The sequence below is a fragment of the Nicotiana sylvestris genome, chromosome 7 (genome assembly GCF_000393655.2).
Source record: "Nicotiana sylvestris chromosome 7, ASM39365v2, whole genome shotgun sequence".
Classification (NCBI taxonomy): domain Eukaryota; kingdom Viridiplantae; phylum Streptophyta; class Magnoliopsida; order Solanales; family Solanaceae; genus Nicotiana; species Nicotiana sylvestris.
Genome location: NC_091063.1, coordinates 39,783,050 through 39,798,126, shown reverse-complemented (window position 1 = coordinate 39,798,126; position 15,077 = coordinate 39,783,050). Strand labels below are relative to the sequence as shown.

General features: G+C 35.6%; 2 protein-coding genes and 2 long non-coding RNA genes across 4 annotated transcripts; all 4 read right to left on the bottom strand.

Moving 5' to 3' along the window:
• Positions 1-516: 516 nt before the first annotated feature.
• LOC138874195 (uncharacterized) lies at positions 517-2,048 on the bottom strand. Its single transcript, XR_011401236.1, has 4 exons — positions 1,489-2,048; positions 862-1,410; positions 724-777; positions 517-655 (listed from the first exon to the last, which is right to left on the bottom strand). It is a non-coding gene; the product is annotated as an uncharacterized lncRNA (long non-coding RNA).
• A 2,799-nt stretch (positions 2,049-4,847) lies between these two features.
• LOC104234386 (uncharacterized) lies at positions 4,848-5,375 on the bottom strand. Its single transcript, XM_009787940.2, has one exon. It carries the CDS (start codon positions 5,373-5,375, stop codon positions 4,848-4,850), a length of 528 nt encoding a protein of 175 aa, XP_009786242.1.
• A 5,488-nt stretch (positions 5,376-10,863) lies between these two features.
• LOC138872539 (uncharacterized) lies at positions 10,864-11,531 on the bottom strand. The gene is made up of 2 exons (XR_011400927.1): positions 11,443-11,531; positions 10,864-11,310 (listed from the first exon to the last, which is right to left on the bottom strand). It is a non-coding gene; the product is annotated as an uncharacterized lncRNA (long non-coding RNA).
• Positions 11,532-13,491: 1,960 nt separating this feature from the next.
• LOC104234384 (uncharacterized) lies at positions 13,492-14,549 on the bottom strand. The gene has a single exon (XM_009787938.2). It carries the CDS (start codon positions 14,345-14,347, stop codon positions 13,742-13,744), a length of 606 nt encoding a protein of 201 aa, XP_009786240.1. The 5' UTR covers positions 14,348-14,549; the 3' UTR covers positions 13,492-13,741.
• Between the last annotated feature and the right edge of the window lie 528 nt (positions 14,550-15,077).

The window sequence follows — 15,077 nt, the reverse complement described above, 5'->3', positions numbered from 1 at the left end:
TTTTAGGGTTCTCTTTTTTTTTTTTTTGTTTGTAAGATAATAGGATGTTGGGTTATGGACTGGGTCGACCCAATTCGAAATGGACTGGGTCGTAGGGAAGATTGGGCCATTTTTTGGGCCTATGGCTTGAAATCGAAGAAGAGGCCTAATTCCGACTTTCTTTATATTTTCGCTCTCTTTTCTTCTTTTATTTTTCTAAAACTAAATTATAAAAATACTTAAACTATTATTAAGAACTAAATTAAGTTATAAAAGCGCAAATTAATTCCCAATAACAATTAACGCACAATTAAGTATTAATTAAGCATAAAATTGTATATTTGGACATTAAATGCTAAAAATGCAAACGATGCCTATTTTTGTAATTTTTAATTTTTGTAAAACAAATTTAATTACTAACAATTGTAGAATTAAATCCTATATGCAAAATGCGACATATTTTTGTATTTTTTATTAATTTAGCAAATAAACATGCACAGATAAATACAAATAATTATTCAAAATATCACAAAACATCACAAAATTGCACACCAAGAAAAATTACTTTATTTTTTTTTGAATTTTTTGGGAGTAATGGTCATATAGGGCAAAAATCACGTGCTTACAGCGGCGCAGGATGACATGTATCGGTGGTGCTATCAGCTCCAGTAGAAGGCTACATAATAATATGAAACTTAGTATAGAAAACTACATAACAATTCACAACAATTTATATTGTCTTACCATCATCGTCTCTAAATCCTGAATGTAGTCATCTCTCGCTGCATCGCATGAAGCCTTAAAAAGAAAATTAATAAAGTTAAAGAAAATAAATAAGTTACAAATAAAACAAATTCAAATTCAATACTAATAAACTCATACATGCGCATGTGATGTGGAGCCATAACTCAGTCGGCGCCCACTATAAAAATCTCAGGTCGGTCGATCCTCAACAGTGGTAGACGGGCCTGGGAAGTATCTACCCCAATCCACTCCTTGAATATCCGAGCCCGTGATCAATAATTGACCCGATGGGGTCACCTGCGATGGCACTGGAGTGCGATAAATTCCAAGGCTGTAAGACGGCATGTCCGTCTCATGCATTGCACCTGCCATATCAGCAGCAACATCATCAGCAGGAGCCTCAACGCCCCCTTGCTGGGGACCACCTCCTCTCTGCCCATGACCACGTCGTCCGGCACCACCAGCTCGTCGGCCACCACCAGCTCGTGGGATACCACGACCTCGATGGTATTATGCTGGGTCCATATAATCAGCCTCGTGTGCCAAACGCTGATTCGATCGGGCTCGCTGCAGTGTCTGGGCAGCTGCATCCATAAATCGACGTCTATACTCCTGCATGGCCACAGGATCGTGGACATAACTCTGCATCTGCTGCCCTTTATGATAGACGGTATGCAATCCAATCGCCTGCACAAAGTAAAAAATATAAACTACATATTTGGCACTAAATTACAGCTATATAACTAATAATAAGAGAAAACATACCAGAGCCTTGTGTCTCCCGGCGTATGGGACGTACCGACCGTGTGCCTGATGAACTGGGTTCCCGATAAAAAGTCGGGAAACAGTGCGGTACCATGCCATATAACGTTGAATAGGAAAGTGTTGCGGAGGTGGGGTCAAGTCCCCTTGCCTGTCCCAAGTACCCAACTACTCGTTAAGCCATGCCATAAATGTGTCTTCCGCCCTGGACTGATCATCCCTCTCATAATGTAAAGCATGCCATGCAAGCGGAGTCGGTATAAGTTGCGGCAGGCCAAACTGACGAAATAGCCGCTCGGAGGCATTGTGCTCGACAATGTCACACCTCATTTTTGCGCGCCCGCCCCTAGGGGTAAATGCGCGAGGGAGTTTTTTCAATTTAAGTGACAATATTCGAAATGAGATTATTTATTTAATTCAGAGTCGCCACTTGGGAAAGGTTTGGCTTTTAGTGTCCCAAGTCACCGGTTTATCTTGAATCCCAATTCGAGGAAAATATTCGACTTTCCAAATGAAGTATGCGAACCAGAAATTCTAAGTAAGGAATTTTGTTGACCCGAGGGAAGGTGTTAGGCACCCCCGAATCCCGTGGTTCTAGCACGGTCGCTTAAATTATTGTAATGGCTAAATATCTAATTTTAATACATATTATAATTTATGTGTTTTTATCAACTTTAAACCGCTTTTATTATTATTTTTTTTAATAAAATTGCAACGTCGTGAAAATGCATCTCGAACCACGTCGCAATCAATGCACCCGTGGTTGTTAATACATTCCGACTCCGTTGAGATTTGGATTTGGGTCACATAAATGCACACCCAAATTTAGGAGATTTGGTATCGCAACTATGCCACGGGAACCGTTCCCATAGCCACGATAATTTATTAATCGTGCTAACTACGAATATACAATTATTTTTTCTAAACTACTTTGAGATTATTGCAAAGCCGAGAGTTATGGAATTTTGTGGTAAAAGTGATATAGTGTAGATTTTATTCTTTACCCAGTTTGTATTTGAGCCCGGATCATAATCCTTGCTATGACTTATTAAATCTAAAAGCCCAAAATCTCATTCATCTCACTTTAAATTTAAAAGATCCAATGGCTCTAATATACCATAGTTTCTTTAGCGTAAGGCTCCATTTTTTAGTTTTTATTAGATAACTATAATAATTTTGAACTTAAAGCCATATATTGTTTCATGAAACAAGAAATTAAAATAATTGAACACTAGAAACATAACATCAACTAAGGAATAAAATGCTAACATAAAAATTGTTTTTTTTTTATAAAAAAGAACTTCCTTTAAAATAATGACTTATTTACGTTCAAGTCTAACATGGATTTCTCAAATCATATTAATCTAACAACATAGGTGAGAAGCTAATTATTTAGTGACTTGAGAAACTAATTCTAATCAAACACACATAAATCAAAACAGAAACAAAAGAAATAATAATGAAACATTTAAACAGATCTAAATCAAAACTGAAACATTCTATATGAAAAAGAAATTTATCGTTGGCTGTTTAGCCAGTGATTTCTATTTGATGAATTAACCTAAATAGTCATCACTCAACCGCTTAAACTAAAAATAACCGGCAGATACATAGTATATGTATAATTGTGTATAATCTATTTATCCGGCTAAGAAAAGTAAACAGTGAATCCGGTAGGCTATTTATGTAAAGATCCTTTTCTATTTTGTGGACTAATAACTACGCATGGGCCAAGCATGTCAAATAAGCCCATCAAAATATGGACAAGCCCAAGATTCACCCCTATTCCCCTTTTGGTCAAATTTTACCTCGTATCGTATGGGGAAGTTGAGTAGAAATGACACTAGGTTTAAAAGCATGTTGTCTAATATAATCACAGTTTACAATGTATTTAAAGATTAGCTAATTTCGTCTAAACTTCAGGACACGACGTCCTAGAGTTTAAACCTCAAAGTTCAAACTTCAGGTTATTGTGTCCAGAAGTTCGAATTTTATGTCCTGAATTTTAAATTAACAGCTCAAAAATTTAGGACTTTAAGTCCTTAATTTCCAAATTCAGAATACTTAATCCTGAGGTTTGGGTAAATTAGCTAATTTTTAAATACATTGTAAACTAAATAACGAGCTTAAAAGTGACTATTGCTGCACTTCGCCCGGAAGTTGAAGCAACTTGAGTTACTATAAATCTGCTAGCTCACTGCCTACATGTTTCTGCAAGGAACATTTCAAACTTAATTAGCCCTGATTGTCCAATTTGCTAGTGACCTAACTAAAATACATATTTCTCGTAGGAAAAATACTTGCTCGAAGTCGATGTTTACGCTAGACCAAGTAAATAATTTAACCTTAAGAGTTTAACGCAACGGTGGCATTGGAGCTATACTAGACATAATTCAAGTATTTCACTGAATACCTTTTACCTTTCATCAGTATAAGTATCGATTTACTATGTTCACCAAACTTGGACGTTCTATCGTAAATGCGAGAACCTTTTTCTATAGACAGGATATTTTTGTTTTTGAGTTCTAATATCTCCAATTCTGAAATAGAAATATTGGATAAACTTGCACTAATTAAGTACCTGTAAGATTTAAGACATGGCGTACCTTCAGATATTGCACCTTTTTAACACATGCCTTGCTTGTTCATTCAACCAATCCGTACTCAAACATTCAATCCAGAATCCAAGAAAGAAAAGATTGAAAATTTGAATGGTTGATCATAAATCAATATCAATGTTAGTTAGACCTACCTCTGGTCCACAACTTATACAAAGTTGGTCACAAGACTTTCTTCTTTTAGTACATTACAAATAATAACCAAAAACAAAAAGAAATTACTCGAGCAGCATAATTGAATCCCATTTCACAGACTATATGTTACATGGCATAGACATTTATGATAATCTACAGTTAGATACAGCTAATCAAACAGCTTTTAACCCTAGTCCTACCTCCTAACCAAAAAACGAGCCCGATGCACAAAACATCCCTGTTCATGTAAGGTGCACAGAAGAACCGCACACCAAGAAGGTATGACGTAGACAACCTACCCTGATACAACATCCTCGCTCACACAGGGTGTGAGGAAAGACCGCACACCAATGGGTATAATGTAGACAACCTACCCTAATACAAGCATCAGTGGCTGATTCCACGGGTCGAACTCGTGATCTATAGGTCTCACGGAGACAACTTGACCGTTGCTCCAACGGCGCCCTTTCAAACCAAATAACTTGACTATTACATCCTAACTAACCAAATAAACTTAAAAAACAAGAAAGCAAAAATAAAAATAATAATTCTACAAACTGTTTTGGGGAGAAATTGGAATTCCCTGATTGCCCAATTTATAGTTTCAAGTCAATAATCAACAACAGGATCTTCTTTATTCCTTCTAACAAGAGCAAAATAACCAAGAACAGCACAAAGAGCAGCTACAATATTCCCTTCTTTAATCAAAACCTTAACAACAAATCCAGTAATATCAGCAGTCAATTTCTTGCCTTCTAAAACCAAATCTCTTCTCGGTTTTCCAGCAAAAGTCAACAAAACTAAAATTGTAATCCAAGTAACTAAAGTAGCTGGAACTGCAACAGCTAAAGCTGCTACCATAGACAAAACCCCAAAAGCTACACCTAATAATACAGATGCATATAAAGCAGGCCAACCAGCTGAAGCTGAAGTTGAGGAATTTGACATAGTTGATTCATACCAAGAAAGCACTGTTTTAAGAAAATTCCAAGAAATTGATAATAAAATTGTGTAAACAGAAACAAAGAGAAATACCCATGTTCTTCTTTTGCTCATGATTTTTATGAGAAACATAGAGGAGATTATTGATTGATTTTCTTGTTGTTGCAAAGGTTCTTGTTCTTTGGTTTCTGTCATAGATTGGTGATTTTGGGTATGATTTGATGGCTTTTTTGGACTTTGATTTTTCTCTCTATTTTTCTTCACTTTCTGCGTCGTTTCCTTTTTACCTATTCTGTGTTGTTTTGGTTTTGTGGACAGCTTGGTAAACAAGGGGATAATACTAGAATGCTTTTATTTACCCAAACGAGGCATTAGTGCGTGCTGTCAGTTGAAGCTTGCTTTTGCAAAGGAAAAAGTGCACTTCTGTTCCAGTTTACGTCAACCTATTTTTTTTTTATCCGTTCCAAAAAGAATAAATCCTTTCTAAATTTGATAATAATTTAGCTTAAAGTTACAACTTTACCCTTAATGAGAAACTTTTATAGCTACACAAATACTCTGGGCCCCATTTGAACTTGTTTAGGATCACAAATTCCAAAATTTTTTATTTTTTACTTAAACTCCGTGCCCAGTCAAACAGGTTCACATAAATTGAAACGGAAAAGAATATATTCTTTTGTATACTAACTAGCAAATATAATTATTTTGACTGCTCGGCTAAATGTCACTTGCCTTATATTTTCATCTTTACTAATATGGGCTAGATTTATCCTTATTTTCAACTAGTAAACCCTTAGGACTCGTTTGACACGAGGGATAAGAGATAATTAGTCTCGCAATTAAATTTGAGATGAGTTTATCTCATGTTCGATTGGGATAAAATTGCGGTATAACTAATCCCCAAATTAGCTATCACGGAATTATAGTTTTTTTTATCTTTATGGAATGGTGAGATAATCAATCCCGAAATAACTAATTTCGGAATAATTAACCTTGGTTAAAAATACATTAAAATTACAACAAAATAATAGGTCTGATCCCACAAGTTTAAGGTTAAACCCATAGAATTTAAATCCTAAATTCGCATCTGTTTTCTATGAAATTAATCCTAAAAGAAGATGGTTTAAAATAGTAGTATTAAAAGTTAACAAGAGTTTGATATCTCTCTCAGCCAACGGACATCTAAAGTCTCAAAAATAAAATTTCACAAACGGTGAAACTACATTACTCAATACATATGGTAGACATTTAAATTTTAACGGATCAAGCTAAATTCTAAATTCAAGTAAATTCAAGATACTATAAGACTCTTGAAATCCTATAAGTCTATTAGGGTTGCTTGGAGGTTGTTTACCCTTAAAATCAGATAACAATTGAATTTGTAAGTGGTTTTAAAGATACGCGGATTAACTTGACACAAAGCGATAAATTAAATTGCAATTGAAATAAACAATGATAAAGTAAATTCAAACCACACGAATTGAACAGTTACACTCTTGGGATGTTAGTCACACTCGAATTGGATACACTTCGGTTGATATCAAGATACAGTAGAGTAAGAGCTTAAAGAGAGATGTAATGATGTATTGCTTTGGAATGCGTGTTACAATGTGTTAAACAAATTATCAGACCCCCTTTATATAGTGGGGAGTCTTACTTTAGGTACAATTCTATAAAAGGTAAAAATTTCTTGATTTGTTGATTGTCGGTTCCTTATTGATACGTGCCGAGATACCCGCCTTAATATCCGACCGGTCACGGATATTTCGGTCTTATGTTGGTTATGCTAACAATGTTTCCTCGAGCTCGTTCGGGGTAGGGTCGATTTCGGGATCACGGGCTCAATGTTCTCGAAGACGGGCATTCTGACCCCGGATTCTAGTCCGGTGGAACTTGGGGTCGATCTTCAATCATTCATGTTTCGAGCCTGATCTATCATGTTGTAGGCGAGCCGGATTTCGATCGTATACAGAGGCTACTCTACCCTAAACCCTAATTCACACTTATATAAAGGGCTACATATTCGATCAATAAAGGATCTCGCAAATTGAGGTCATCTCAGAAAATTTCACAAATTCTCGGAATATTCACAAAAGGATCAAGGCATAAAAGGCCCTCGAATTATGAATAACAAATCGAAGGGAAGAATCAAGGATAAACAGAGTTGTAACCCGCAATGTTTATCAATAAAAATCATTTATTTTATAGTTGTTTAATTTGTAATTACAGTTTTATTTTTCTGCACAAATTTATGTGCAAACACATATATCTTTCATGCATAAATACTAGCTTAGGCCAGTGGATATAGGCATCGAATCCTAAACTTAAACTACAATTCAATCAACATCTAGAGGTGGCATCATAATTTATTAGTTTATGTCCCACGTTATTATAATAGAGGATAGGATGGGGCTAACATAGTGCCTACTTTGCCAAGATGTAATGCAATTAATTGTACTCCAATAATTTTCAGCAGATATCAGGGGATTCAAATCTTCTTAACTAAAACGAGCAAAATAAAGGATTGACATAGTTTGCTTCAGTTATATAATACGATAGTGTAAATATTTTTGGGATATTATCACTTTTAGCCCGCGCCAGAAACTATTTATATCTAGTATCCGAAAAAATATAAAAAAATTAGTATATATATATTATACATTTTTCGGCTATTATTTTTACAGCGGCTATACAGACAATTTTCTCAATATTTTTTATATCGTCAAATGCATATAACTTAAATTTCCAAAAACAATTTAGACAAATTATCATCTAAGGCCTCATTTGCTTTTTTTTTTTAAGAAGTCTAAATTTAAATATCAAGATGTGTATTAAGATTAAAACATCTTAATGTGAATACATATTTGAATATTAAGATGTGTATCAAGATCTGAATACTAAATGATTAAAAATGTTTGATTTTTAATATCTGAATGTATAAAATTTATCTTATTTGAAAATTAATAAGCATAAAATTCAAATTAAATATTAATTAGTCTAATATTCTATCAATAAAATATATAGGTTTTTAAAATATGATAGTTGTTGGTGGTGATGGCTAACAGGTGATTGCCGACTAGAGGCGGTGGTTGGTGGTAGTTTTGGTTGATGGTGGTGATTCAGGGTAGTAGCTAGTGATGATTGGTAGTGATGGCAATTATGATTGAGGATGGTGGTGGTGGGTGGTGGTAGGTTATAATGATGGGCAGTGCCAACTGTAATTTTTGATGTTAATGGGTGGTTAGTTGTGGTAGTTGAGGTGGACGAGTGTTGATTATGGTTGAGAATGATGGTGGTGGGAGTGGTGGGAATGGGGGGTGGTGATAGTCGATAATGGTAGCGGCTATAATTGAGGATGATGTGGTGTGGTGGTGGTGATGATTGAGGATAATGGTGGTAGTGGCATAGTGGTAGTTGATAATGGTAGGCGGTGGTGGCAGTTAATAATGAATATGGATGATAATATCTTAATGAAATTAATAGCCTATTTGGCCAAGTTTCTCAGGAGGCCAAAAGTGTTTTTTTCCCAAAAGCACTTTTTTCCTAACTTGAGGTGTTTGGCCAAGCTTTTTTGGGAGAAAAATATACTTTTGGGAAGAAGCAGAAGCAGTTTCTAAGAAGCAGAAAAAAATAGCTTCTTCCCAAAAGTAAAAGCAAAACAGTTTTGTCTTTTCTTCTTACCTAAAATACCCTTAACAAAATATAGTATATACCAAAATAACCATAAACCTAATACTTAGGATATTAATGTATAAGTATTTCTTCTTATTTTTAGGATAGCTTTCTAATATATAATGACTTTAGAGGTGAATGTTTTTATATTTGTCGAATGAATTTTAATATATTTAACTTATATTAAAAAAATTAAGTACTTTTTAAATTTTATTTTCTTATTCTACTTAAATAAAATGAAAAGATTTAATTATTGCCTGTAATAACAAATTTTTGAGATTATTTATTTACTTATAATATTAACTATTAAGTAAATGTAGTCCTTATTCGTAATTTGTTACTTAAAAGCACTTTCTGAAAAGCTTGGCAAAATACAAATTATTGCTCAGAAGTGTTTTTCAGAATGATTAGCCAAACACAAATTATTTCTCTCCAAAAGTATTTTTTTCAAAAGCATTTTTCAAAAAAGCACTTCTCAAAATAAGTTGATTTCTCGAGCTTGGCCAAACAGGCTATAAGTCTTTGTTATAGATCTTAATTATACAGACCTATTCAGACCATTAAGTGGTTGTGAAATAAAAAAAAAATACTTAATGATTAAGATCTGAATAATTAAGATTAAGACTTTAAAAACGAACGCACTTAATGACTGAGATCTAAATAATTAAGATTCAGTCCTCATTAAGCGCAAACCTAAAATATTCTGTTTTAGCGGCAAACAATGTATGTTTTCAAAGCTTTAGTAGACGTCAATTCGTCTAAACAGTAGAGATACAATTTCTTGGATACTCGATAATTTCCACTAAAAGAAATCCTGCTATTAAGGTCTCAATAATCTATGACTATTGTATACCAAAAATTTTAATTTGTGCCTCACGCAATTAATGTCATTCTATACGCTTTCAGTTCTCCTCTCAATATATATTGTCCCAGGTGGAGTGAGCTTTACTCTAGTAACTTAAAATCTTTAATTACCTTCATCACTACATACACTGACATAAAATTTTGAAATTAAAGTTTCCAATATTTGATGTTTTTAACGGTGGGGGACTGGTATGTGCATGGGGCGATGTGGCGATGGGGCTGGGACAGCACAGAGAGGAAGTAAAATGGAGTAAAAAATGGCAGGAATGAGCACAAACCACAAAGACATGATTTTGGAGATGGGGTCCAAAAGTGGATGATAAGTGGTGGCATAAGGCATTGTCGCTCTTTTGGAAACCTTTGCTTTTGGAGAACTCACGTCTCTATGTGGTCCAAGATTCCGTGTGCTGCATTTCGTAAGCCAACTATCAAACACAGCATTTTTTTAAATTATCGCGGTATCCGAACCAGCAGCTTGCACACGTCTCAACACATTCTTGATGCACAAAACATCTCTCACTCAGGATCTGAGAAGGGCCACGCCCCGAAGCTCTCTTGAGCTTCAATATTTCTTCTCACAATCTATTGAGCTTATGTTGTTTCATATAGCTTGTAGTCTAGATTTAAGAAGAAGAGATAAAGAAAGACACAGAAAAGCTGCACCTTGTCTTTGCATTATTTAGACATGAAAATTTGTGCATCTGAAAAACTAGGACAAATTGAGCTACTCCCACTTGATTAATAAAGTAACAGACACAGAGTAAGAAACATCTACAGCATTGTATTCTATACTAATATACTCCTACAAAACACTCGAAAGTTGATCTGAACGCGAGTCTTTTAATTTTTTATTCCATCAAAATATCAAATAAACGCACAAAAGCTCAGAAAAGAAGAAGAAAAAAGAGAGAGCAAAAGCTACAAATCCACACTACTCCAATAGCATATATATACAGAACAAGTGACTTGAAAGCATCAGCCTATTATATTAGTTATACACCATATTCATTACTAATACATAACAAATCATGACATTAGTAATATTATAATTTTTAACATATGGATAAGCATGTTTAAAGCTATAACTGACCTTTCAAAACCTTTAATACAACAAATAAAACAGTCAATAAAAAATAATTCTAGCATATTTAATCCCAACATAACTAATCTTAGTATTATCAATCTTAACGTTACTAATACACCCTCTTCAATATACTATTCTTATACATAAAGGAGGACTACATAGGAAGTCTTTTTCTGATATAGAGATCCAACTAAGGCTGTTGGGATTTCCATTCAGAATCAAATGTTCTGAACTTGGATTTACTGATGTGGTTTGATAATGGAGCAAAAGAAAAATACAATAAAGCTAATACACCTAAGAAATTTCGTCCTCATCGAAGTTTAGTCTTAGAAAGTGTCAAAATTGCCACATTTCTTTCATTTCTAAATATAATCAAGTACAATAAAAGAAATGGCAGCCCGGTACACTAAGATTTTGCCATGCGCGGGTTCCAGGAAAAGTCGAATCACAAGGGTTTATTGTACGCAGCCTTACCAAAAGGATGTTTCCACGGCTCGAACCCGTGACTTCCTGGTCACATGACAACAACTTTACTCGTTATGCCAAGGCTTCAATTACAATGAAAGAAAAAGAAGGAAAAATCAAGGATTCCTTATCTCTTGATCCCTTTTATTTACATGAATATTCAGGCAGAAAAAGTACCTCCAATTTGCACCAAACAGCAATCTTTTTAAGTAATCAAATGGCATAACCATCCCAAAATAGCAATTCCACTTGTACAATTTCTCTAATCATATTTCTCCCTCCAAGAATTAACAAGAAAGAACACCCAAGAGAGTGCTAGAACAAAATCACCAACAAGTTGCCTTGGCCAATCATAAGCCAAATCCTCAAGCTTCCTCTCAAAATAAACCCTCCACAATCCCATTGCCACATGAAGAAGGACACAACCCTTAGCAAAAAAGCCCTGAAATTCTCTGTCCTTAACAAAAGATACCATGAATAACAACAACCCAATTACACATAAAAGCAATCCAACAAATGAATCAGATGTTTTTATCACCAATTGGTCATGTGGGGTTGATCCTAGCAACTTTCTTGCTGTTTCAATCCCATGTCCCAACACAGAGATTTCATTCAGATAGAACATTATCAGTGCACCACTTGTAGTGGCTATTAGTGAATGGAGAATGCAGATTGTGAAAAACCCAGATGATCCCATTCACTAAAATCACAAAAACTCAAAACCCCTTTTCAGATTTTACAAATTCAGAAGCTATTTATCTTCTGTTTTCCAAAAAGATTGAATTTTTAACAAGAATTCAGACTAAAAGTCTGAACTTTCAGCTACTTATACAAACAGCAAGGGGATTCATGGCTAAAAAGTTTGCTGCATAATCACGTGACCTAAAATTGGGAAGTGAAACTCAAAGCACTATATCATGGTTTTGTACAAAATTGCAATTTTTACAGAGAGAAGTAAGGACCAAGTTGGGTTATAAATAAAAATCCATTTGTATGCACGTATTGAGTGTTTCGAGGGGAATTGAGAAAGAGACAGAATTCAGAGAAATAAGAGATCTGGGATTGGGAATGGAGAGTGTTAGAAACCCTAACGCTAGATTCACGGGGGAAGAATGCTGGTGACAGCTGGCGATATCTTATTGGTAAGCGTGCTTTTGGAATTTAGATTGGCAGGTTTGTTGGATAAATTTGCAATTTTATTGCGGATCTTTTTTCTTTGTTTTTCTTTATAGGAGGCCACTGGCCAGTAGTAATACTAATACTGATACAGTATGACTTTAACTACAGTATTTTTTCAAAATATCTGTAACAAATTCTTTTTGAAGGCAAAATATCTGTAACTATTAGACAACAGTTATGTCTTAATCCAATTAAGTTGGCGTGGACTTTGTGAATTATTGTTAACCATATGGTCTATTTAGATACGTCTCAATCCAATAGTAATAGTAGGGAAGATGACTCTTTTCATTAGCAGTGATGACTCGAGCTGGGGAAGATTCATCTTCATGCTGTTGCAATTGTAGCTGCTAAAATAGTCAATTTTAGTGTGTGACTAATCAGAATATTGGGTAATATTGAGCATTTGTAACCATCAGTTACTGTTTGGTTTGCTAGTGTTGTTGCTACTGTTTGGTTTGTTGGTGTTGTTGCTACTGTTACTCTATCTTTTCTGAGCCGAGGGTTTTCCGACAACAGTGCGTACATTCTACTCTCCCAGACCCCACTAGTGAAATTGCATTTCTCATGGAGGTTAATGAATAACGTATACAGTCACTGAGAGGGATAAACCTCTTGTTCTTAACCATCCCACCAATGGTTTATCTCAATTGCACATATGAGGTCAGTAACAAAATAAGTCTTGATTTCTGAAAAAGTCTAAGGTTTCTAAAGCAGGTCAGAACTTGATAATCCTCTTATGTAATAAATTGTAAGCTAACTTATTCAGGCCAAATGTAGCAACCAATAAACAGCAATGAACCAAAGCAAACAGCAATGCAATGGCAAGTACTAGCAACATGATGCATTTACTATTCAATTGATAATTTAATATCTACAATACTTATGGATGAATTTGCTCTGCAATATCTATATATGAATATTTGCAGATCTTGTTTGAGATTTTGACTTCAGCACAATGCTGAACAATTAAAACGAGTAAATTATCCATAACCAATAAAAGCAATAGTAGTATATCATTTAGAGCAATTATTAGAGACAACAGCAGGATGGCAGGATCAACCACAATCTCAACAAAGCAACATTTAGCTACAATTACAGCCAATATATATCATGGAACAGAAAATACAAGAAGCAAAGCAACTAAATTTCTTCTCATTTAGCTAAAACTTTTGCAGTTTCAACAAGATTTAGTTGACACCAGCAATCCATTTTCATTAAGAAGGGAAAAGAAAATAAAAACAAACTATAGTCCTGTCCTCTACATAACCCAGTCAATGACACAAATTATCAAACACCTTCAAGGCGACCTACGTTTCAACAATCTAGGCGAAGTTCTTATCGACGATCCAACCTTCTCGCCATCCTTCAAACCCTCCTTCAACTTCTCGCCCTTAGCTTTCACCTGATTTACCACTTCAGCCACAGCATCTTCATTTCTCCAGCTCCTCGTCCTCCTAGCAACAGCCTTCACAGCTCCACCACTCTTCAATCCACTCTCCTCCGCAACCCTATCAAACTCATCTCCTAGCTTCCTTCCCACGCGCTCCTTTACTTCAGATTCATCAATCAAAAACCTCTTCCGCTTCAACACATACGGAGCAGGAGGAGGCGATGGACTGTCGGGAAACGGAGTCGAACCCTTTGCAGGGGTTTCTTTGCCGGTCTTCTTCTCTACCTTTTCAAGCTCCGTGCGTAGCTTCTCGATGTTGCCTTGAATGCGGCCCTGGAGACGGTGGCGCGTGAAGTTCACGCCACCCATGGACCAGTGGGCTTCCTCCGCCCATGACATTAATGGATCAATAACGGAGACTGGTGGGTCCACCCGCTCTTCGTTGGGCTTGTAAAATCGTGGCCTAGGGAGGCTGCTACCGTAGAATTTCGCTGGTCCTAGGGCTTCTACCATGCTGCAAGAGTGCAGACTAAAATTTAAATGTAAAAAGGTATAATTTGCATGTAAATCGAAATGAGATTGATGAGTTCATTTGGCTATTTTACTTCTGAATTTATAAGCGGTGCCTTAATGGGAACTGAAAATGGAGGGAAAAGCTTTTTGGAGGGAAACCTGGCGCCAAAATCTACCGCCCTGCTCTTATTTTGCGTGGGAGTAGTTGTTACGAAGATTTCTGTAATCTTTGACGTTATCAAGGTTGTGGGCCTTTATACCCTGTGACATTGGGCTGCAATCGCACATTGGGTCCTTCAAGCCCGTTTGATGTCATGGGCTATAATGAGTCTTCACTAGTAAAAATACCACGGTATAGCCAGTTTTTAGATTAATCATTCAAAAATAGTCAGCGTTACCAAGTCAATGAAAAATAGTCACTATTTTGCTGTAATAGAGACCGCTCCAGCATAATATACTGGAGTTCGGTGCACCTGTGTATGAACTCCAGCATATTATGCCAGACCGGTATACTTTGCTAGCTCCAGTATAATATACTGGAGACTGGAGCACTGATGCTCCAAACTCCAGTATATTATGTTGGACCGGTATACTTGCTAAAACTCCAGTATATTATGTCGGAGTTCTAGTGTACTTATGCTGGAACTCCATCATATTATGCTGGAGTTCCAGCATACTTATCCTGAAACTCTAGTATAATATGTTGGAGTTCAAGTATACTTATGCTGGA

Bases quoted from the DNA above. Each gene is read 5' to 3' on its own strand.
- LOC104234386 (XM_009787940.2), bottom strand. From the start codon at position 5,375: ATGACAGAAACCAAAGAACAAGAACCTTTGCAACAACAAGAAAATCAA.
- LOC104234384 (XM_009787938.2), bottom strand. From the start codon at position 14,347: ATGGTAGAAGCCCTAGGACCAGCGAAATTCTACGGTAGCAGCCTCCCT.